Here is a 23,374-nt window from a genome sequence, read left to right on the forward strand (position 1 = left end):
CTGGGCAAATAGTGTAGGCAAGTGGAGACCTGACGCTGGGCCTCAACCCCCACAGCCGAGGGTCCCAGAGGAGGGCAAAGGTTGCTCCTCCTAGAACAGCACAGTGCAGCGCCCAGAGAGCTGTGAAGGAAGCAGGCATTCGAACCCCACTGCCCCCTGGGAAGCCTGGCTAAACGAAGCACAGGCTTTGGTTTCCATAAATACCCGGGCCCGTGATGTCACCGCCCCGTGCAGACTTTCACAGCCTCTGCTGCTGGCGTGAGGCCCAGCACACAGACGCTCTGCTGCCAGCCCACAGAACACCTGGGCATACAGCTGGACACTGATGCCACTGTGCTAGGGACGGTGGGCTGGACCTTCACCTGCCCTTGGAGGACGCAGCATCCTGCCCACTGCCTCAGCCTGCCTGCGACCTTCTATCAGGCATGGCTGAAGGGCTGGCCATGGGTGTGCTGGGCAGAGAGGCTTTCCCCAAACAGGCTATGGGCTAAACCAAAGCCAAAACAGTAGGAGCCAGTCTGGGCACCCTGAATGTGGATCTGGAAGGGGGGATACCTGCTCTCAGAGTTGGGAATTTCACAGCCTGCTGAAGACCTGCTGACTAATAGCCTTTTTCTCATCGTCATCACCAACAAACACCTCCGCTGCAGGGGCCGAACGCTGGCATCCCTGCTGGGTGGCCAGCTCTCTCTGCAAGTCACCTGCACATCCACCTGCCCCTCCCCCCACGAAGCCCCTCACTCCAGCTCAGCCGGGCCCCTCTGGCCTCTGGCTTTAGGCAGAAACCTGCCACATATACTCACAAATAGCGTCTTCTGCAAGCCATCCTGTGTGAATCCGTTCTTCCCTGTTCTGGCTCCCTCTCCAGCGGGGAGGCTCAAAGTGTTTGCAAGAGGAGCAGGAGGCTCAGGCAAGACGTGGAAGGGAATAAAATTAAATCGCGGGGCGAGTCACATTCCCGGGGGTGGCGGGCTCCTCCAGGGAGGCTGGGGCGGGAGCGGGGGGCGGCGCCAGCAGCGGATTGTGAAGGGCCCTGGCACGTAGAGCGCGCTCACACCGTGCCCAGGAGCGAGCGAGGACGTCGAGTAACCATGGTCGCCAGGCTGGGCGGGGGAGTCCACCTCGCTGCTACCTGGGCCCACCTTGTGGTGTTTCCCCTCCCGTACATCCGGGGTGCGGGGCGCGAGGATGAGGAGGGGAGGGTCGAGAGGAGGCTGACCCCTGTTTGCTCTCGCAGCATCCGGAGGAGGGGCGGGCGCGCAGGAGCCTCCCCCCGGCGCCCAAGGAGCAACGTAGTGCGGCCGCGCCGGACCAATCGCCGAGGCGCTGGTCGCCATGGCAACAGCAGCATCAGGCGCGGCCGCTCAGCGGCGCCCTCGCTGCAAAGTCACACACCCGGCCGGGCGCGGGGCGCCGGCCCCTTCCTGGCCCGCGCTGGAAACCTGGAACTCTGTTGCTAAAATGCACGCGCCGCGCGGAGCCTACGATGTCACTGCTTTCCAAGGCGGCTTCTCTGCCTTCGGCACTGAGACACGCGAGCCACGGAGCTCTCGGGGCTCTGGCCCTGGAGTGAGGCCGGCCGTCTCCAAGGCTGGTTCTGCCACTGAAGGGCGATGAGACCTTGGCAAGCCGCGTCTCTCCTGGGAGTCTTGATTATGCTACTGTGAAAGGGATCATTACAGCTATAACACGGGGTTTCAGGAGGGCGCACCACACCACTAAGCTGCACGGCGGATGGCAGAGCAGTCCTCGTTTGTGCCAGTCCTGTCCCAAAGGGGGCTGCACGGGGCTAGGGAGAATTTCTGGTCTAGCTATGGTGCCTCTTCCTCTCCCGAGGACCTTCCATGTGCCGGGCAAGTATCTGCCCTCATGATGTTTACAGTCTAAGGGGGAGACAGGAAGTAAGTGTGCAGATATAGGATTGCACATGGTGGTAAGAATCAGGATGAAAAGAGAGCAGGAAGAGGGGAGGCAGGGAGCCCGAGGGAGGTGGGAAGGAGGCTTCCGCCATCAGACAGGGTGGTCGGGAAGGCCCTCTGTGAGGCACGTGTGGCTGAGACTCGGATGATGCAAGAAGCAGGGGAGGAGCTGGCGTCCAGGCTCTGAGGCGGAAGGCAGCCTGGTGTATTAGAGCGGCCCAGAGGAGGTCGGCGTGGTGCAGTGGTGGGACAGGGAGGTGGAGAGGAGAAGCGCACATCCATCCTCGGCTCCCACACCCGCCTTTCCCACACAGATTTCTCTCTTCCTATCTGATCTTCATCTGATCCTCTCTGCTTCCTCATCTGTATACCAGGAATCCCAGACCTATCTCAGAGGCATGTAGATAATATTCTTCCATACACGGTAATCCTCAAGACAACCCCAATGAGGCCTAATATTATCATCCTACTTCATGGAGGAGCGCACTAAAGCCAGAGGTTCAGCAACTGGCCCAAGCCACATAGCTGGCGGGCAGTGTAGCCAGGGCAGTCTGGCTCCAGAGTCTTGGCTCTTGACTGCTTGAAAGCTGCCTCACTGGGAGGAATAAATGAGAGAGGGAGTAGTTGAGACTGGGAATTGGCTGGCCATGGCTGGCAGCCCACAGGGCCATTTCCCTTCCTCTTTCCATTCTCTCTGGACTCACACCGAATGTAGGAGTGATGCTGCAACCTTGAGTTCCATTCCATCCTTTACAGGAAATGAACCTTGGGGTAAGTGATTTGCCTAAAGTTGCACAGCAGAGTGGCAGAGGCAGGACTAGGATCCCATTCTTCCAGCTCAGTGTCCTGGTAGGGAGCAGAAATTGGAGCTGCAGCCTCAGGTGGCTGAGGTGAGGCATCGATCAGAACTGCATGATGCTTCCCTATCTGCCCTCTGTAGGTGAATCCATATGCATGACCAATCTTCCTGTAGCACGGACCTCCCTCCCTGAGTCATGTGAGGAATTCATATTTCTGTGGGTTAACATGTTGCACAGCCTGCCCCACTCCTCTTCTCACTGGAGTTTCAAAAGATTTTAATAACATCAAAATTCAGCCACTGCATCAGGAGGGCTCACTTTGTGTCAGGTCCAATTGTTTCATGGTCTCAGTGAATTCTCAGAAGTGCCCTATGAAGTGAACATAATTACCATTCCTGCTTAGATGCGTTGCACCACCTACGGGGGTCTCCCATCAAGGCAGTAGCAGAGCCCAGACTCTAACTCACAGTCTGGCTCGGGCTAGAGCAATGCCCCTCTCAGCCACCTTGCTCAAGTAGTGATTCTCTTTTCACTTCCATCTTCCCGAGGAGGAAACAGGCTTAGATTGGTGAATTGGATGCCTTGAGTGTAGAGCACCCAGCGTCCCTTTCCTGGGCTTCCTCTTTTGCTCTCTAGTAGGCCCAGGACATGCATCTGCACATCCGTTCCTTCTTCAGCACTTCCTCTTGTATATGTACAATCCTTTTCCTTCCATGTTATGCTGTTATTTCAAAGTAGGGCAAATGGCAAGGACCCTGGCATTGAGATACAAATGCCAAGATTTTAAGCTTTTACAAAACGTCATTTACTTGGACAGTGCCTACAACCCACCTGTACTGTTTTGATTTCTGACATTCAGTATCTGGCACCGGATCAGGCACAAAGGAGGCCCCAAAAAGTGTGGAGCTGGGATTCCAACTCTGATCTCTGACTCCAGAACCCACAGGTTCATCCCTTCAGGCAGCGAGAGATCAGAGAGACTTAGCAAAGGGGCGTGCCTGCCTGTGCAGGCTGGGTTTCACCTACCTCACGACCCCAAGCCCTCGCCATCCAATCTCAGGGCAGATTTGTCAGCCCCACCTCCCAGATGCAAAGCCTGTGGTCGTGAGAGGGTCCTGATCACACAGGAAGTGGTGCTACAGGACTTTGGATGGAATTGTCCCCTTTCCTCACTTTCTCAGCTGTAACCAGATGTCTGGAGTGGGAAGCGGGCGCAGCCAGCCTTGGGGTTGCTGCCATGTGACCCCGGTTGTATCACAGAATCACCCACCCACTCACCCACCTCTGCAGGCTGGGGACTAGGGCACAGTGGGAACCTAGCATTCAGACAGTGTTTTCATTCCCTGGAGTTTCTGTAAGTGCCCAAGTTCACCCCTGCCCTTGCCTCATCATTGTGGACTGCGGGAAGCCACCTGCATCAGAAGGCGAGAGCAGCTGCCAAGGGGTAGGTCCAGAAACATCTCACATCCATCTCCCCTCCCTCAACCGGAAAATTCGACCCTGCAGGTTGGCAGGAACATTCCTGCAGATCGGCTCACTCCTGCAACCTGCGGCCATCTGTCCCCAAGGTGGGAGGAGCACAACAGCCTTTGGGAAGAGAGAGGATGGAGAAGGTTGGAGCATGCAGTCCACAGATATGACAGTCACAGAGCCCTTCAAGGCAGGGAACCCCAAATCCCAGGGATTCAGGGTCTTCATCCAGTGCTGGGTAGAAGTGAACCCCCCACCCCCGCTGCTCTGTTCCAACTATGGAACTGCAAAGCTGTCAACACTCTGACTCTTTAAATCTCAGGCCACATAGCCTTCAAGTCTGGAGACTTCATTTTCTTTTAGCTGAAGCTTCACATTTTAAATAAATGAAATCCTAAGCGCACAAATGATAAGAAAATTTATTCTCCTTAAACAAAATAAAGCCCCCTTTACCTCCCATCCCACTAAATCTTATTCCCCTTTCCAATCTCTGCAGAGGTGACCACTGTCATCTGTTTGGAGTGGATCCTTCCAGAACTTTTTCTATGCACTCATTTACATATATATGCCTATAGAAAATATGAAGTATTACATAGGCCCTAAAAATGGCATCATTTTATGAATTTCTTTCTTTTCTTTTTTTAAAGATGAGGTCTCACTATGCTGCCCAGGCAGGAGTGCAGTGGCTTTCACAGGAGCAACCATAGCACACTACAGCCTCAAACTCCTGGGCTCAGTGATCTTCCTGCTTTAGCTTGGGACTACAGGCATGCACCACCAAACCCAGCATATTATGAATTTTTTAAATAAAAGATTTAAAATATGCCAAAAGGCATAAAGATGAATACCATGAACTCTGATATACCCCTGACCCACTACAAGAAACAGAACATGACGAATATGATGGAAGCCCAGGGTCACCGCCTCTGTTAAATCCCCTCGCCAGCCCTGCCCTCTTCCCATCCCCATGGTGAATTCACTCTGTAGTGAATCTCCTGCATAGAGAGGTATCCACAAACCATATAAACACTTGTGCACGTTTTTAAACTTTACATAAGTAGGATCACATTGCATATCTTTTTCTGCAACTCTTTCCCCACTCGGCATTATGTCTGGAAGACGGAATCGTGGAATCTCTAAACCACAGACTCTTCCATGCTGAGTTTCCAAATCACAGGCTTTTCTAATCATAGACATGGGCTCGGGCTCTGGTGCTGGGGGGACCTCACTGGCAGGCTTGTGCAGGGCCCTCCTAACATCTCTGCCCAGCCCTACCCCTCACGTGCAGGAGGCTGATGGAGGGGGGAAGCAGCCGGAAGCAATTAGCTCTGCAAATGTTTGTGGGCTTCTGGAAGCCTGGCAAACACCTCCCTCTGCAGCAAACCAAGTATCACTGAGGTACCCTGTCCCCTGTCTTGGGGGAGAAGATCAGACCCTGGCCCTGTAACAGCTGAGCAGCAGTCCCTGATATGCTCCTGAAATGGAGCATATCCACTGCTTCTTGATGCTATTTTGGAGTCCTGGCTGATGGAGATCTGAAAGTCACGAGGGCTGGCATTGATCCCCACTTGCCGCCTTGCCAGGTTTGCTGCTGAGTGTGCCAAGGACGGCTGTGGCCAATGGAACCTGCTGTGGCTGGGGATGAGTGAGGGAGCTGTGGCCCTGCAGACACTTTCTGCAGGAGCTCACACTGCACTAGGCCACGCTGGCTGGAGGAAGGGGGCGTGGGAGACAGATGCTGCTTGAGATGCTTCGGCTGTTGCAGGATTCAAGAGTCCTGCTCTTGAGAGGAGAACCGGTGAACACATGAGCAGAGGGCACCTACAGCAGCCCCTGTGCTTCTGAGCCTCTACTCAGGAGCCTGTGAGAGGCCCCTGAAGGATGCAGGGGGGTGTAACATGAGCGAGAGAAGGCATCATTAAAAAGTGGTGGTCAATGGCAGGACGGGATGGAGCAGCCACAGACACTAAACCAGAGATGCTGGGTCCCTGTGTGCAGAGACAGAGCCCCAGGACGTGGACTCCCTCCTGCACCCAAGGGCTGCCATGCCCCTCCTTTCTCCCCTCAAACCCTGCACCTGTCAGCAGGCAGTGTAGCCTGGGGGTGAAGGCCAGGAGTTTCCTCTGCCACCAGCTGTGGGATTTTGGAAGGGGACCCCACTGCAGCCCCTCATCTAGACGCCGGGATTAACAGGGCATCTACGTCCACCTGTGGGTGAAAGCTGCGTGAGTGCGCACAGGTGGAGCAGTCAGACTAGGTCCAGCTGCGTGCTCTGCCGGTGTTCGCTTTGTTGTTGCAGTTGTTTTAGAGCCAGGCTGGGCAGCTGCAGAGTTCACAGGAGGGCGCTGGATTCGGAGGTCTGGGCTCAGCAGGGCTGGTGCCTGCCTCTCCCAGCTGTCCCAGGGGGTTCCTCCAAGCCTGGCATACCTTGTGCCAAGCGCTCTTCTGCCCCTACTTCTCGCCCTTCCTGTGTTCATATTGGCCTAATATATTTATATCAATTTAAAATAATTTTCACTAAAGCATAACTTTTCTATCAGTATTGCAAATTGTGCATTCCATGTGCTAGTCACTTTCCTCAACCAATAAACATTAAAAGAAGTACGATTTAGAGAGAAGCACTGCTCCCCTGAGGCCCTCACAAGGCCCTGGGTGTCCCAACATGGGAACCCCTGTACTGATGTTGGGGTACCAGACAGGGTAGGTGCAGAGCAGGGCCGGGCCTGTGGAGGCTGGGTCAGCACAGACATGCACATGGAGTTGGGCTGTGTGTAGGGCCGAGGGACCGGCAAGCATAGGCCACTGGTTGCCTGGCCCCATCCCTGTGACCCTGAGCCTTCCCAAACCTCACGCTCCATCTGCCTGGTCCTGCGTCCATAAGTGCTGACCAATGCTTGCTTTGGGTCAGGTCCAGGCCAGGCATGGGAAACAAGGTGAGCCAAGGCCCCATCTCCTGCCTGGAGGAAGGGAGTAGCATGCCTTGGGTGGCGGTGGACACCCAGCACGTTTCCTGCCCAGCCACTTGCCTCCTTCTGGTTGCCACCTCTTTAATCTCTGGGACTCTGGGGGAGCCAGGACCAGTGCGTGACTCAAGCAGGGCTGTAAGAGGCAAGCCCAGACATTTGCCAGTGTCATGGAGAGACAGAACATCCCACCTTGGGCCTGAGCTTACCCCTGGAGAGATAGAAGTCCCTGCTTTACTGGGGCCCCCATGGGGAGGAGCCTGCGTGAGAGGCTGCAGGTTCTCATCACCGGAGCCCTGAAGCCAGCCACACCTGAAACCTGGAGGTTATGTCGCCCATATGCCCATTTCACATGAGCCAGTCTGAAGAGGGCTCACTGTCACACAGAACCAAACGTTCTAATGCAAGTACCTTGTAATAATTACAATACTGAGTGAACATGATCACAATTATAATATGGTAGAATTCACTGTTTCGATGGAAATGTAGGTCAAATAATACTATGTAAGATGAGGGAAGGAGGGGCAAGGTTTTTGAGAAAAAGAGATATAGCAAGAGAAAACAGAAGTTTCCTAGAGGACAAGATGTTGAAACAGGGTCTTGAAGGATGGGCAGAAGCTTGTTGGGCAGACAGTGCATGGAAAGGTATTGCTTGCAGATGGAACAATGTGTGCAGAGGCTTGGAGGTGAAAAGCAGCAGAAAGTCATGAGACTTAACCTGCTAGGGGTTTGGGCTTCATTATGAGGGTAATGGGGTCCGAGGAGGTTTCTGAGTAGAGGAGGGACATGGTGAGGTTTGTGATTAAATAGATCCCCTCAAGGGGGAAGGATTAGTGGGGAGAGATTAGAGGCTAGGATACCAGAGGAGAGGTTGGGATGGTGACTCTGGAGAGAAGAGGTGGAAGCCTGCACTGAAGTATGAGAGTGGGGATGCAGAGAAAAGGTGTTTTGGGGAGAAGTGTGGGTGAGAGAGGAGAGATGGGATAGGGACAAGGTATCCAGCTGCTCGTCGACTGGGTGGACGGTGGTACCCTTTGTCTATACAGCGACACAGGCAGAGGTGCAGGGTGGAGGCAGAGATAACCCCTGCCCCCTTTGGATGTGAGGTGCCAGGAAGACCCGTGGGGAAGTCTTCGTTCCTCTCTGAGCCTGCTTTTCCTCTCTAAACATCTATTCTGGTTCTCCCGTTCACAGAGGGTTGACGTGAATACCAAATGAGTGAATGCACTCAGTGTGCTAAAAGAGTGGGTACCCCATGACAGGTGCTTGACAAAGGCGACCAAAGATTGTAGGGGTCGGTAGAGTGGGATGAATGAGAGCAGGGCCGCCGGGCAGGGTGAGGGGTGCAGGCTGTGCACTGCCCAACTCCATGGGTGCAGCTCCCTTATTCTTGAGTGGAAGCAATGGCCCCCGAGTAGCGCAGGGCAGCAGCTGTGGTTCAGCATGTGGTCTCTGGAGTACTGCATCCTAGCTCTGTCACCGACTAGCTGTGTGACCTTGGGCAGATCTCCAAAACTGAGGATAATAAGGGAATCAACGCATCGGTCGGCTGTGGCAGTCTGATGATCTAATGTGTGCAGGTGCTAATCACAGCAAATGGCTGCCGAGTGCTTATCGTCACCCTGCACACTGCTGGGCACACACAGTTCTCACCCCCGACTCTCTTTTCATCCCTGACAAAGGGCAGTTAAGCTTCTTCTGCAGTTCCCTCAGGTCAGGGCTGGGGAGGAAGGTGCGGGCCTGGACTGCTACAATGGCTGGGGTGCTGAGGTCAGAATGAGACCAGCCTCTCAGCTGGCCTGGCGCCCAGTGGGCATTCTCTATGGGCTTCCACACTGAGCATTGCATGGCTGTGGGGCCCAGGTGCCCACCTGGCCAGCCTGGAGGTCAGAGGCAGGAGCCCTCCGCCTTGTCAGTCACTGCGCTCTCAGCATCTCCTTGCAAAGTTGGCTGCCATGCTGGGCCCCTCCCTGTCTCCCCTCTTGCTGCTCTAAACCACTTCTGACTGCTCTGCAGTCAGAAGGATCTATTTATCCTGCAACTTGACCATGTTGTGGCTCTGGTTCCCACCCCGTGTTGGTCACCCTTGGCTCTCAGGGACCTGTGCAGATGCCTCCCCCTGCCCCTGCTGACCTTCACCTTCCTTTCTGGTCATGCCGCAACTCATGCCTCTCCAGCCAAGGGGCCTGCTGTCAGCCCCCAACTCCCAAGCTCTTCCCAGCCCCAGGACCTTTGCACAGCTGCCACCCTCATTGGGAACGCTCTTCTTCCCACGCTCACAGCTGGCTCCTTCTTGTGACTCCAGGCATGGCACAGTGTCTATTCCTGCCCCACCAGCTCCCTCACAGTCATCGACGTGAGAAGGGACGCTATAATAATTACACACCGGTTTACTATCATGTGGCCATCTCCCCTACTGGAATGTGAGCCTGGTGGAGGCAAGGACCATGTCTGTCAGTCACTGCTTTATCCTCTGTGCCTGATAACTTGCAGTGCTCAATTAATGCCCGCGGACTGAACAAGTTGGCAGCTGAGAGACACTAGTGTTTAAGGAGAGAGAGGACCCGCGTGCCTACCCTGTCTCCCATTAATGCAGATTGGGGCTGAGAGAAGGTGGCAGTTCCCACGTTCTTCCAGGGCCTGAGTCCCTGCCTCAGTCACTCACTAGTCCTTCACTCACTGAGAGGCAGTGTGGCAACAGATAACAACCACGGAGTCAAAGAAGACAGGGCTTCAAATTCCGGCTCTGCCACTCACCTGCTGTGTGACCCTGGGCAAACGACTCAGCCTCTCTGGGCCTCCTCTTGTTCCTACTCTGTACAATGGGGTGGCACACTCGGCTTGCTGGATAAGTGTACCTGGGAGGGTACTCTGACTGGGTGTGCACTTCCCACTGCAAACATGCCCATCCCAGACTGGCTGAAAACAGAGGCCTCGGAGCCCCCGCTGCAGTCAGAAGCTCGGTCTGTGGCCGCAGGGTCTCTAGGCAGCCTTCCTAGCTGCTTCATCTGGAGAACAGGCATGAAATGGTGCCTCCTCCAAGAGCTGCAGCGAATAAATGAGGGGACACATGTCCTGTGCTAAGCTGGGACAGCGCCTGGCATACACCTTGCCAGAGTGTCAGCGACCTGAGGACGAGACCTCGCTCCACTTTCTCCTTGTCTCCCCAGCACCTTGTGCGGAGCCTGGCATGGAGCCGGAGCTCAGCGACTAGTTTTTGAGTGAGTATCTCTCGGTCCCCACTTCATGTCAGGGTCCTGCCCTGGAGGAGTACACAGTTTTCCAGTGAGAGAGCCGTCCCCCACCCCCCCGGCCTTCCCCAGGGAGGTGGGGGTTTTGCAGGGTAGACTGAGGGGAGGGCGGAAGGCCGTGTGTCCCAGGGGCTCCAAGCGCATGGCTGAGTTCATACCTCCTGCAGGGTCTCTGTTCCTCTTCTGGTGGTATCTGGGGTGGGGCAGGGGGTAGACTGATGAAGAGAACTCAGCTGGTCCCAGCTGTAGTGGGGGTTGTGGGTTTTTCCAGCTCAGGCGGGGTTTTCAGAGGGCAGCTGCACCTGACCACCTAGGACCTGGCTAAGTCAGGCGTGGGGCACACGGCGGGTCCCCCAGCCCAGGGTAGGGGCATCACTACATAGCTGGTGTGGAGCCTGGGGCCCCCAAAGCTCCTTCCACACCCCATATCCCCCCTGACATACTCATCTCAAAGCCTGTGTCTGGATGCTTTTTCTGGCCTGGTGGCATACCGGGGGTAGCCTGCTCATTCAGTCATCCAAAATGTACTGAGCACCTACTGTGTGCCAGGCACTGTTTTAGGCACCAGGACTTAGCAGTGAATAAGACAGATAGAAAAATCTGCCTCGTGGGGCTGACCGTCCAGTGGAGGAGACAGACATCAGATGATGATGGGTGCCATGACAGCCCTGGGCTCTCTGATGGCAGAAACAGTGTCAGCAGCATCTGCCAGTCCCATTCTCCTGCCTGCCATTCCAGGTGCCTAAGCCTAGAACTCTGGGGTGGGCAGAACTGAGGACAGGGGAGATGGGCCCAGCTTCAGGCTCTGAACTGACTCAGCTCACCAGAAGTCACTGGTACAAAGAGGTTTCCCAGGATCACTGGCCGTAGTAACCAAGATCTATGCCCAGAACTGGGGAGGTGATAAGTCTTCCCAGTCCTGCTTAGACCCCATCTGGGTCTCAAGCTCAGCTCTGGTTCCTGCCCTGAGAAAGTGATGAGGGCAGCCTGGGCTATGATCAGAAGGAGTGCATGGGATGCAAAAGGGCCTGAAGGTATCACCAACAAGAAGAAATAGCCTCGGGGTTGCCAGGGGGTGGGGGGTGCAATTCTAGCCCACAAGTCCTTGTGTAGGGTTGTCCTGAGACAGAAAAACAGGTTGTTGGGCTCAGAGGCCATAGATAGGACCCTCAGAGGAAGAGGAACAGGGAACAGTGCTAGCATTTATTGAACTCCCGCTTACTATGACATCTCCTCGGATGCCCCAAACAGCCATATGAAGAAAGTGATTACTGAGTCCCTTTTACAGATGAGGAAACTGATGCTCAGAGACACAAAGAGACCTGCTCTGTGTCACTCAGCCAGCACGGAACTGAGCCGACCAGAGCAGCCCCGGCAGCAGTAAGGGTGATGTTAGGAGGATGCTGACTTCAGCTCTGCTCAGGGCAAGCACCCTCATCAGAGCTGTCTGGTGAGAGAGTGAGATCCTTGTCATGGGAAGTGTGCAAGCAGAGGGGCCACGTGGAGGGCGGGGCTTCATGGCAGACAGGAACCCAGCGATGTGTAGGGTCACCTTCAATACTCATTCAATCCTGGGATTCTGACGTAAGAAGGATAGCGTGTTTAAGGACCAGAAAACTAGGCCTCCGTGATGGCGGCCCTGCCAGCAGAGCCTGCAGCAGACAGGGTGTCCAGCTGCAGTCGGGTGGGTCCTTGCTGGAATGAGCGCCCACAGTTGACAACAGCACCCCCCCCCAACCTTCATAGCTCCTTTCCAGTTTTACAGGCTAGTGGTTGTGATGGAATAGCCGTTACCAAAGTGAACCCCCTTGAAGCCTTCAGGCCCATGTGGTGTTACCCCATTTCACAGATGGACAGAAGGCCCGAGGCCATGTCTTGGACTTCCATCTGAGACTGGCTGGCCTGATGGGCATGTGGGTATTGGCCAATGCGAGGCTCTCCAGGCTGCCCAGGCCCTTCCTGTGGGGGAACACAGACAGAATGTCTTCTTGAGTCCTCACCTGCAGGTGACTGTCACCTGCTGTCCTTACCCAGGGAGGGAATTTGGAAGGTGGTTCCACGCGGTCCCTCTGTTTGCACACTTCTCCTCTACCCCCAGTCTGGCTGGTAACTTGGGCTGCCGCAGGGCTGGCGCTGGAGGACTGAGGTTGCTGGTCACCCAGCCCAGAGAGACTGTTTTGGGGCAGAGTGGGGTAGGCAGGCTGGGGACACAGCAGGCATGGACACTGCCCTCAGACCTCAGCTCAGATCCTGATCACTGCTTGCCTGCTGTATGACCCTGGGCAAGGGGCTGCTGACTTTGAGTCTTAGCTCCTATATGGAAAATGGGAAAGGCAGATTCCTTACCCAGAATGGACAGACGTGAGGATGATGACAGGAGAAGATGCCAGTTTGTGCCCACCGTGGTGGGGGTGACACCGTACATGCTCAGTGAGGGCTGCTTGTCATCATCATCATGACAGCGCTGTTGGCCTTGGGAAGCCTACCTCAGTCTCCATGCTGGTTCAGCCCTGGGAGAGGGGTGTGGAAGAAACTGGCACATGGAGCCACCCGCAGGGCTGGGAACCAGAGGGCATCTTTTTCCTGGGAGGGTCAGGGCCTTTCTTCACCCTAGTTGGAGTCACTGCCTATTTCCGTATTGTGGTGTATCATGGTAAATGCAAATCAGACCCATCTCGCCAGCTTCCCACTGCACTCAGAACCGAAAGCCTGGTTCTGCCCCACCGTTCTGCCACCCCCGCCTACTCCCGTCCATGACAGCCTCGTTCCTGCCTCAGGGCCTTTGCACCTGCTGTCCCCTCCCCCAGCTCTCTGCACAGCTCTCTCTCCGGGAGGCCTTCCTGGGCACCCCTGAAGAAATGGCCCCCAGGCCCTGTCTTCCCACCCAGTTTACTTCCTCTAGACCATTTAAAGTCATCCTGTTTAATTGTTCTTTCTCAACATCTGTCTTCCCTCAAGAGAATGTCCTGTCTACAAGGCAGGGAGGGTCACCCCCTGTCTTGGTTATCGTGGCATCCCCCAGTGCACTGAATGGGGCCTGGCAGACAGTAGGTGCTAATACATGTTTGCCAACTAAATGAATGAATGACCTGAAGCCATACTCCCTCATTCACCCCCAGCTGGTTCGGTGGGAACATGGGTACCACCCTGTAACTCTACTTATTTCACATGCCTCACCCTTTGAAGGTTTGGTGAAAATCCCACCCCAGACAACATTCTTCCTACAGTCTAAATCTGCACTGAGCAATTACTTTTGAATGATAGGTCTTGTGATTATAGTTTATTTGCTGTGACTTTAGTTAATGGGCTGGATGGAATATTTGCATCTGGAAAGTTCCCCTGATGTTTTAAAGAGCTCCCAAATTCATCCACCAAAAGGAAGAGAAATAGCAAGAAAGAATAACTCAGAGAACTGTGTTGTTGCCTCTTGGTGAAGAAAGAGCCCTAGAGTGTGCACAGGAGGTCTGCAGGCAAGCCCCTTCACTTCTCTCAGCCTCAGTCTCCTCATCTGTAAAATGGGTTGGTAAACCTGGCCTGGCAGGGGAGGAGACCGTGAATCGATCCCAAACCTTGACAGCCGTGATGACTTTGCAATATGCTAAGAGCCTCTGTACCACTATCCCAGTCATGTTTTTCTTTTAACTATTTTTAGTTAAATGCATTTGAAAGGGAGTTTTTCTTTCACTACCACAAATGGAAAACCAGAATCACTTGCTGTCTTCGTCTGTTTTGTGCTGCTAAAACAGAATATCTGAGACTGGGTAGTTATAAATGTATTAGATATTTATTGCTCAGTTCTGGAGGCTGGGAAGTCTAAGGTCGAGGGGCTTGCACCTGGCAAAGGCCACCCTGCTGCATCCTCCCGTGGCAGAAGGTGGGAGGGCCAGAGAGCACATGCACTAGGGAGGGATGGGGGCAGAACCTATCTTGTTTATCAGGGCCCACTCCCAGGACAACTACCCCACTTCTGAGATAACATGAACACCTCCTGGTCCAACACCCTCTTCAAGGCCCCGACCCTCACCACTGCTGCCCTGGGGACTAACTTCCCAATGTATGAACTTTGGGGGACACATTGAAACCACAGTACTAGAGCACAGTCCCCCCAACCTGTCTAACACAGCCCCCACTGTTTCTCTTCTTCTCCGGTGCCTAGTGTTCTGTGACCCACTGATCACGTTGTTTACCATCTGTTTCTCACACTGGATTTGTTTCGTGTCTGTCCCGTAACTGCTGAGTCCTCAGGGCTTAAAACAGGGCAGTGTGCTCATGCAGTGGGTGGCAAAGGAACGGATGAAAGTGGAGGGGGAAGAGGAGCTGCCAGCCATTCATGCACGTGCTCACCCAGCACCTGTGTGCTGACGACGCCCTCACTCAACCTGTCTGCTCACTGCAGGGCCAAGGTCCAGATGCCTCCACCACATCTATGAGAGCACAAGCTTAGTATGCCCAGGCCCACCGCACCCCCAGCTTCCCGAAGCCTGCTCCTCCCCACTCCTGTTCTCTCCAGGACCCCACCCACCCACTCTCACTCCTCCCAGCCTCCACACCCCTCGCTGGTTCCTGTTGCCCTCCCCTCTCCTCTGAATGGCCTTAGTACCCTCCCTGATTCAGCTTTCAGTCAGACCAATCCTTTGGCTGAACCTAAGTGAGACCATGGCCCTCTTCTGCTCAGTACCCTCCAGAGGCCCCCACCCCACTCAGAATAGAAACCCCAATCCTTGTCATGATCCACAGGCCCTGCTTGACCCCCTGGGCCTTACTTCTCCTCCTCCTGACTCTGGCTCAGGCACACTGGCCTGTTGCAGTTTCTCTAGCTCCAGCTCCAGGATCACCTGCCCCAGGGCCTTTGCATGTGCCATGCTTTTTGCCCAGGGGGATATTCAAAATATTTAACACAGGCACTGGTCCCGAACACTCCAAAACACCTCCTGCTAGGGACATCTGAGGAGGGCCAGGAGAAGGGCTGGACAGGGACAGCCGCAGTGGGAGCCCCTCTGGGGGTCCAGACAGTGGGCTTTAACCCAGGGGCATGAAAATATTTCAGTATTGTAACGACAGGTATGTAACCGCTGGACATCTGCTCTGACTTGGCCTGGCCCACTCCTCTCCTATTGGCCAGGAGGCCCCCTTGGGCCCCTCCCCAATATACACTGCCACACCCCATCCTGGCCTTTTACTTTAGCACTTGTCACTATAATATACCGCACAGCCCTAAAATATAAACAACCCAAGTGTGCATCAACAGATGATGGATAAGCAATGCGATCTGTCCGTACACAAAACATTATTTAGCCATAAAAAGAAATAAAATTCGGGAAGCGCTGGCTCATGCCTGTAATATCAGCACTTTGGAAGGCTGAGGTGGGAGGATCACTTGAGCCCAGCAGTTTGAGACCATCCTGGGCAACACAGTGAGACTCAGTTTCTACAAAAAAAAATTTTGAATTAGCCAGGTGTGGTGGTGCACGCCTGTAGTCCCAGCTACTTAGGAGGCTGAGGTGGGAGGATCCGTTGAGCCCAGGAGGTCAAGGCTTCAGTGAACTGTGTTTGTGCCACTGCACTCCAACCTGGGTGACAGAATGAGACCCTGTCTCAAAAAAAATTGTTTTTAAAGAAATGAAGTACTGATATATGTGACAACGTGGATAAACTAAGTTAAAGAAACCAGACACAAAAGGACATATCTTCTGTGATTCCAGTGGTATGAAATGTCCAGAACAGGCAAATCCATAGAGACAGAAAGCAGATGAGTGGCCACCTGGGACTGGAAGGAGGCCTAGGGAGTATGGAGACGGCTGCGAATGGGTATGGAGTTTCTGCCTGGAGTGATGAAAATGTTTTAAAATATATTGTGGGGATGGTTGTGAAACTCAGTGAATTAACTAGAAAGCATTGAATTGTACGCTTTTAAAAACACTGTACAGGCCGGGCGCGGTGGCTCACGCCTGAAATCCCAGCACTTTGGGAGGCCGAGGTGGGCAGATCACGAAGTCAGGAGATTGAGACCATCCTGGCTAACATGGTGAAACCCCGTTTCTACTAAAAATATAAAGAAATTAGCCGGTAGCCGGGTGTGGTGGCGGGTGCCTGTAGTCCCAGCTCCTCGGGAGGCTGAGGCAGGAGAATGGCGTGAACCCGGGAGGCGGAGGTTGCAGTAAGCTGAGATCATGCCACTGCACTCCAGCCTGGGTGACAGAGTGAGACTCCGTCTCAAAAAAAAAAAAAAAAAACTGTATATTTTAAATTTCTGTATTCTTTATTTTGGTTTGTCTCCCTACAGTTAACATGCTAGCTTCATGAAGGTAAGGATTTTTGTCTGTTTTATTCACTATACTCTAGTGCCTGGAATACCATTGGTATTCAATAAAATGTGGAATGAGTGACTGAATGAATGAGTGGATGTATGAATGAATGATTGCAATCTGAGCTCAAGGTCCTGCTCCCTGGTGAGTCCCAGCACTCAAGGCACACCCCCATCCCGTGTTGCACCTCTCTGTGTCCATGTGTGCCGCCTGCTGGCTGCAAGTCCCCCACAGGACATGCTCATGGAGTCTGTAGGGTGATTGGTGACAGGGATGGTTCAGGACAGGTCCTGGCAGAGGTGGGCCCCACGCTGGGCTGAGAGACTCCACATCCCACCACATCCCGAGAGCTCCTTCTCCCTCCCCATAGCCTGGTGTTGATTTCAAGGGACTTTGCTGGGCTCCTGCCATGTGCCAGGTGCTCTGTTGGGCCTGAGGAGACACACTAAGGGGACCTGGTACCTGGTGATTGGTATGAGCTCAGTAGAGATTTTAGACTTCGATCCTTAAGCTCAGAAGGACCTCAGCCGGGGACCCTCAGGCACAGACAGGCTGAGAATGGAACCCAGGTATCCACAGTTCCCTTGACCAAGAGCCCTGTGCTGAATTTGAACCCCGGCCGCAGAGACAGCACTGGAAGACTGCACAGAGCCGCCTGACCAGCAAGGAGGAAGTTTAATTTGGATTTGGCTGACCTGGCCTCCTCCTCACCGCCCACACTCCTCTCCCTGATGATCCATTCTGTGCTCAGTTTCTACGTCCTTCCCCGAGAGAGGTTCATAAAGACTTCTCGTCACTCAGGTCTTGGCTCAGTGGACGCTCCCTCAGGGATGGCTCCTGCCCGCCTCGGTCCTGCACTCCCTACGCCATCCCTCACTCAGGTTCACGTCTTGACCCTGTCACCACTCTCCTAGGGCAGCAGCATCGGTCTCTCTGCCGGGTTGTTGGTTGCTGCCCTCCTTCCTCCTTGCTGTGCAGACTCCAGGAGGCCAGGGGAGTCTGTTTTAGTCACTGAAGCAGGCTCAAGCTGTAGACCGTGTCTGGCACATAGCAGGCACTCAAAAAATACTTGCCGAATGAATGAGGGAGTTTGTTTACAGGACCGATGCTGGAATGAGACCCAGGACAGTGTTGCTGGGCTTTTGATTTGGGCTTGGTCCTACTGAAACCCATCCATCTTTTCTTCCCCTGGCCTCCTGGTCTCCCTGCCTTCCCTGAGTACGGCCCTCCTTTGTGACTACTGCAGGAGCAGGGGCTGGTGCATGAAAAGACCCGGAAGCCTAGGTGGGACGGGCCCACAATGCTCCCAGGAATCCCGGCCTGGCTGTGCTGCAGCCTTGCCCCTGCCGACCTCTCTGTTCACCCCAGCTGTTCCTATGACCAGGCCCTTGTCAACCCTCCCTCTGCATTCAGGGAAACTGAGAGGTGTCTGAAGCTCCAACATAAAAACCAAAACACAGGCAGGCTGAGGACCCGTGTGGTGCATTTGGGGAATCTGCAGGGGTTTTCCTAGGAAAGCCGCATCCTCTGTGGAAGCCTAGACTGTTTGGGCTTCCTCCCAGGTCTTCTCTTTGGTGTGGGAGGGCAGCTTGTGGGGGGTCGGGGTGGGCAGGACCTGAAGGTGCTGGAGCAGGGCAGTCGTGGGGGAGGTGGTCAGTGTCCCCAGGCCCCCCAGGCAGTCCTGAGGGCTGGTGCAGGGCCAAGGCCAGGAGGAAACCAAGCATGGCTCTTTCTAGGGTCAAGCTGCCCTGCACCGTGCAGGGTCACAACTGACTGCGTCAAAAGGAGCTAGTGAGATGCCTGTGCCTAGGGCTAAGCAGACCAGCAGGGACCTACGAGGCAGGAGAAGGAGAACTTGTGAGCCACTGCCAGCTCTGAGGACACCGTATCCCAGGGGTGTCTCCATAAAGTCTCAGGGAAGTTAAGTTCTGGGGTTAGGACAAACCAAAGGCGCTGGGTGTAATGCTCAGATGTTCCAGCAGAGGGCAGCGCTTGGCTGCTGCAAAGCCCTGCAAAGAGCTACCTGCAAAAAACCGTCCCGGCTGCCCACGGGCGTCCCAGAACCTTGTTGACCTGGCTCCTTCCCAGGCCTGCCCAGGCCTCATTCCCTGCCACATGTCCTCTCCCCATCTGGGTTAGGCTAAAATAATCCCAGGGACGGAGATGCTGCCAAGAAGACACAACACAGAGATAGGACCCTAAGGACTGGGAGCAGCGGCTGCCTGGGTGCTGGGAGCTTCTCTGAGACGGGGACATTTAAGCCAAGAGCTAAATAATGGGAGGAGCCCACTTTAGCCCCTAACCTGAATTATTTCTGTTCCCTCACTTGCCAGAACAATCTCAATGGTGTCTCCTCTATCAACCCCTCTGATGGTGGCCCCTTCAGGTAAAACACAGTCCACTAACATTCAGGCCCTGCGCACTCTAGCCCCACCCACCTTGCAGGGTTCCTGTCCCAGTGCCAGCCCTCCTAACTCTGTTCCAGGCACACTGGCTGACTTTCCATCTCCAAGGCGAACTTCTTCAAGTCCTGGGGCCTTTGCCCTTGCTGTTCCCTCTGCCGGGAGCACCCTTCCCCCTCCTGTAGCCGGCTCCTCCCATTATTTTGCTCTTGGCTCAGAGAGGCCCCCAGCACCCAGGCAGCCGCTGCTCCCAGTCCTCAGGGTCCTTCCTATCTCTGTGTTGTGCCTTCTTGGCAGCATCTCAGTCCCTGGGATTATCTTAGCCTAACCCAGGTAACAAGTGACTAAATCACATCTCGGTGGCTCCACACAGGTCCTGCCACAGTCTGTGGTTTCACCAACTCCAGCTGGGGAGGCGAGAGGACACAGAAAGGCATTAGGAGCAAATAAACAAACTCTCTTATAAAGGAGACATCGTCCCTGAGCCAGAGCTTCAGCCCCATACCCGACAAGCCCAGCCAGGCTCAGGGACGGAAGGAGACCTGGGGCCTCCATCCCAGCTCTGCCTGCTGCAGGATGCGTGCCCCCAGCATCCCAGGCGGCGCCATCTGGGCCCCAGCACCTTCAGTGATGCAGAGTTTATGTCCTCACCGGGCCCCGGGGAGACCATTAGGAAGCTTCCTCCACAGGAGGAGCTGGGCTCCACCTCCTGCCCTGCGCAGATGAGGGGCTTCATCCAGGTCCTTGTGGCTCAGGGCAGGAGTTGGGGAAGCAGGGCTGCCTCCTCCCCAGGCTCAGGGGATGCCACGGGGGAGGAGGTTGTTCAGTGTGACTCTCCTATGTGTGTCCCCTTCATCCAGCATATGGGGTGTGTGGCAAACCCTGGACAAGGGGACACAAGATGCATGCAGCTACAGCCTGGCGGCAGGATCGGGCCTGAGCACCGATGATGACTGAGGCAGACACAGTTGGATCCACTGTCTACCATCCAGTCCCCCTTATCCCAGAACCTCCTCCCCGCTGTGGGTCCATGTGACTTGGCTAGGTCTCCCCTCTCCATTCTCAGCACCCTCTAGGTCCAGGGATGTGCATGTGATCCAGCCTGGTCAATCAGAGCATAAATCCCTCTGTTCTTCATGTGATTGGCTTAGAGATGGGCTTGTGACCTGAGTCAGGCCAATAAGAGTCAGTCCTGGCGCTTTTGCAGATCTGAAAAAGAGACCTCTTCCTACTCGGGCCACTGAACTAACTGGCTGTGAGCCTGGGCTTCCTGGGGCCTATCATATTACACTGTAAGAGCAAACCTTCCCAAGAATGAGACAGCGAGGGAAACAGAGCTGAGGGATGAAGAGAGAGAGAGAACTGTGACGTCCGATCAGGGTCCTCACTGATCCACCGATGGTAGGAGGCGGCACCTCGTATCACAAGGGAGAAGCTGGTTCTGTGGGAGTTCTAGGATTGAAGGCACTTGTGGCAAGGAGATTATGGAAGAGGAAGGGACTGCACCAGGCCTTGAAGGATGAGACTGTTAACACAGGAAGATAAGTGCTCAGGCATTCCAGATAGAAGGCAAAGGCAAGGGCTTGCAGGGGCTGACCTTGAAAAGAAGGATTTCACTTCCACTCCTCTCCCGGACGTTCCATCTCTGCTCTAGACTCCCTCTCCTAACCATATACAAAACACAAACCAAAGAGGCTCTGCGAGATGCAGAGTGATGGGAGCTGGGGTGGGGGATGGGGTGTCTGAGCCCCTTTAATTTTGTTCCTATCTGAGTATGTGCTTTCTGACAGGAAGATCTGTGTCCACTCAACTTTTCTCTCCTCCTGACACCCCACCTGCACTAAGTACTGTTAATGGATCAGCCTGTGAGACTGCTTCCACCATTCCCCCATAATACAGATGTGGAAACTGAGGACAGATAAATCAAGAGTATGGCCTGTCCCTGGCCATACTGCTGGACAGAGGGCTGCAGGGCTCAAACTCAGGCTGACAGGCTCCAGCAGCCACGAGCTCCGGGGTCTTCTCCCACTGAGCACTGTGTGACCTGCTGAGACCACCTGACCCTTCTGGGCCTCCACTAGGAATTCAGGGAGGATCAATAGTTGAGTTCAGTTGTTACCTCCCCAGGCAAGGGATGCATTTCGATGGACCATGGACACAGACTGAACCAGCTGCAGGCCACACTCTGAGAGAGGAGCCCAGCAAGCAAGTGCTCCTAAGCTTGTGGCTGTGGCTGTGGCTGTGGTTTTGTACAGTGGTGATCATGACCATTCACTGGAGCCACACCTGGGCAAATGCTGTTGCACTGAGAGCCCTCCTCCTCTCCACTTTGCTTCTGGTTTACTGCAGTTTAATAACAATGCTCCACAAGTCGACCAGCCCAAGAAGCTGCCTCCATCTCTGCCTGTGGGTGGACCCCAGGCTGCCATGTGTAGTCTGGTCCACGGTATATACTGCCTTTCCCAGAGGTGAGCCTGGCATGGTCCCTGTTGTTCCTGAAGGCCCCAGGGAGTTGGAAAGGTGTGGTCAGTCCCCTACCCCCACCTGCCAGAGCATCTCTGAGGAACCTGTAAAAAATGCACATTCTCAGGTCTACCCAGACCTCCCAATCAGAAACCCTGAGGTGGGGCCCAGCCATCTGGGATTTAACCAGCCCTGGTGACGCTGGCGTGCACTCCTTTAGGGAAGCACTGGCTTGGTGGAAACAGCAGCATGGGGGAGCTGATGGACAGAGCTAAGGACATTTTAGACATGTGTTTCCTACTTAATGCATACCCAGCGCCTCCTCAGAGGCCGAGCCGCTTCCTGCTCAGTGATAATCACTGCCACTCCCCGCTCCTTTCCCAGCCACCTGGGGCCTTTTCCACCACTCCATGGCACTGGGTGGCTCAGTGGGGACGCTAAGGACGCAATCACCAGCCTTTTAGGAACTGGCGCTTGTGAAAGAGGTGGGGACGTCCTTCCTTGGAGGATGCTGAGCACGCCTGTCGGGACGGGCAATTTGCAGAGGGCTCCAGATGCGGCAGGACAATGGAGGCTGATTGGCAGGGAGCGGGCGGGGCAGCCTTCATTCCACAGCCCCACGCAAAAGCGCTGAGCCAGCTGCAGAGGAGAGAGGCCTGGGAAGGATGAGGCTGAGGGAGGGGCGGTGACATTCACGTGAGACCTCATGCATTCACTGATTTATTCACACACGCCTGCATTCCCTCATTTGGAAGGCATCATGATGGGGTGGGAAGAACCCTCTGAGTTGTCCAAGCTCCATGGCTTCAAACCAGGCTCCTGCACATCCTTGGTTCCTCCTGCCTCAGTATCCGCATCTGTGATCTGGGCTGCCATGAGGCAGAGAAAGGACCCCATGGGCGAAAATGCCCAGTGCCCTCCCTGGCTCTTTGTAGGTCCCAAGTGTGGACTCAGCTTTCCTATCCCCTTTTTTCTTCTCATTCATTCAGACATGTATTGAGCACCTAGTGTGTACCAAGACCTGACCTGGGCAGTGGGAGGCACAGGTAAGACCTCCAGGCCAGGCCCTAGCTTTTGGGGAGCTCACAGTCTTGGAGGTGGGGCATGTTGGGGGACAGGCCTCTAAGTGATCTCGGGGCAGGGTCAGTGTTGTGAGAACCATCCATTGATTTATTCACTCATTCCTTTGCTTATTCACTCAACACAATTTACTGTGTCACCATATACTAGGCTATGTACACCATACATAGGGCACACACCCTTCCCAGGAGGGATTCGCAATCTAGCAAGAATTAAGTATTTGAGGGGCACAGAGGGCAAGAAGCTGACTTAGCATTGGGAAGACACCACAGAGGAGGTGCCACATGCGGTGAGTTTTGAAGGATGTATGTAAGTTCGCTGGGGCCTGGGGTTGATGTGAAGAAAACACACCCCCAGAGAGGAAGAAACATAAGCAAAGGCACAGCAGCCTCCTGGTGCTTCCGAAGACCATGCTGGCAAAGGGCAGCACAGTCGCAGCCACTTAACTCCATACCCAGAATAGCACTGTCACGCTTGAAGGAGGCACAGAAGCTATCCCGGCTGCCCTCCCACCAGTGCTGGGCCTTTGACAGACAGCCATCATTGAGTGAGCACCTGGTGTGCACCTAAGGCCCTCTCCTAGGCCTCTCTTTACATGGCAGCCCTTCGCCTCTGCAAACCTTCCAGAGAGAAGCGATCGCCCCTGGTTCACAGAAGAGGAAAGCAAGGCTCAGAGAGAGATGGTACCTTGCCTCCCACACAATTGGAAGAATTGCTGGGA

The 23,374-nt window shown here is 54.6% G+C and overlaps 1 protein-coding gene across 4 annotated transcripts in view; it reads right to left on the reverse strand.

Annotated features, from left to right (window-relative positions):
* The window catches only part of IQSEC1 (IQ motif and Sec7 domain ArfGEF 1), a 396,118-nt gene that overhangs the window by 176,006 nt on the left and 196,738 nt on the right, over window positions 1-23,374 (reverse strand). Inside the window, exon 1 of one of the 4 annotated variants that reach the window (XM_033210761.1) lies at window positions 804-1,242. The exons of 2 other annotated variants lie outside the window; for them this stretch is intronic. In XM_033210761.1, the coding sequence (XP_033066652.1) occupies window positions 804-826 (23 nt within the window). In that variant the 5' untranslated portion in view covers window positions 827-1,242. Of the gene's footprint in view, window positions 1-803; window positions 1,243-23,374 lie in introns of those variants that run through there. One more of the 4 variants, XM_033210759.1, reaches the window with a different exon arrangement.

The sequence above is a fragment of the Trachypithecus francoisi genome, unplaced genomic scaffold (assembly GCF_009764315.1).
Source record: "Trachypithecus francoisi isolate TF-2019V2 unplaced genomic scaffold, Tfra_2.0 Lachesis_group0, whole genome shotgun sequence".
NCBI lineage: Eukaryota > Metazoa > Chordata > Mammalia > Primates > Cercopithecidae > Trachypithecus > Trachypithecus francoisi.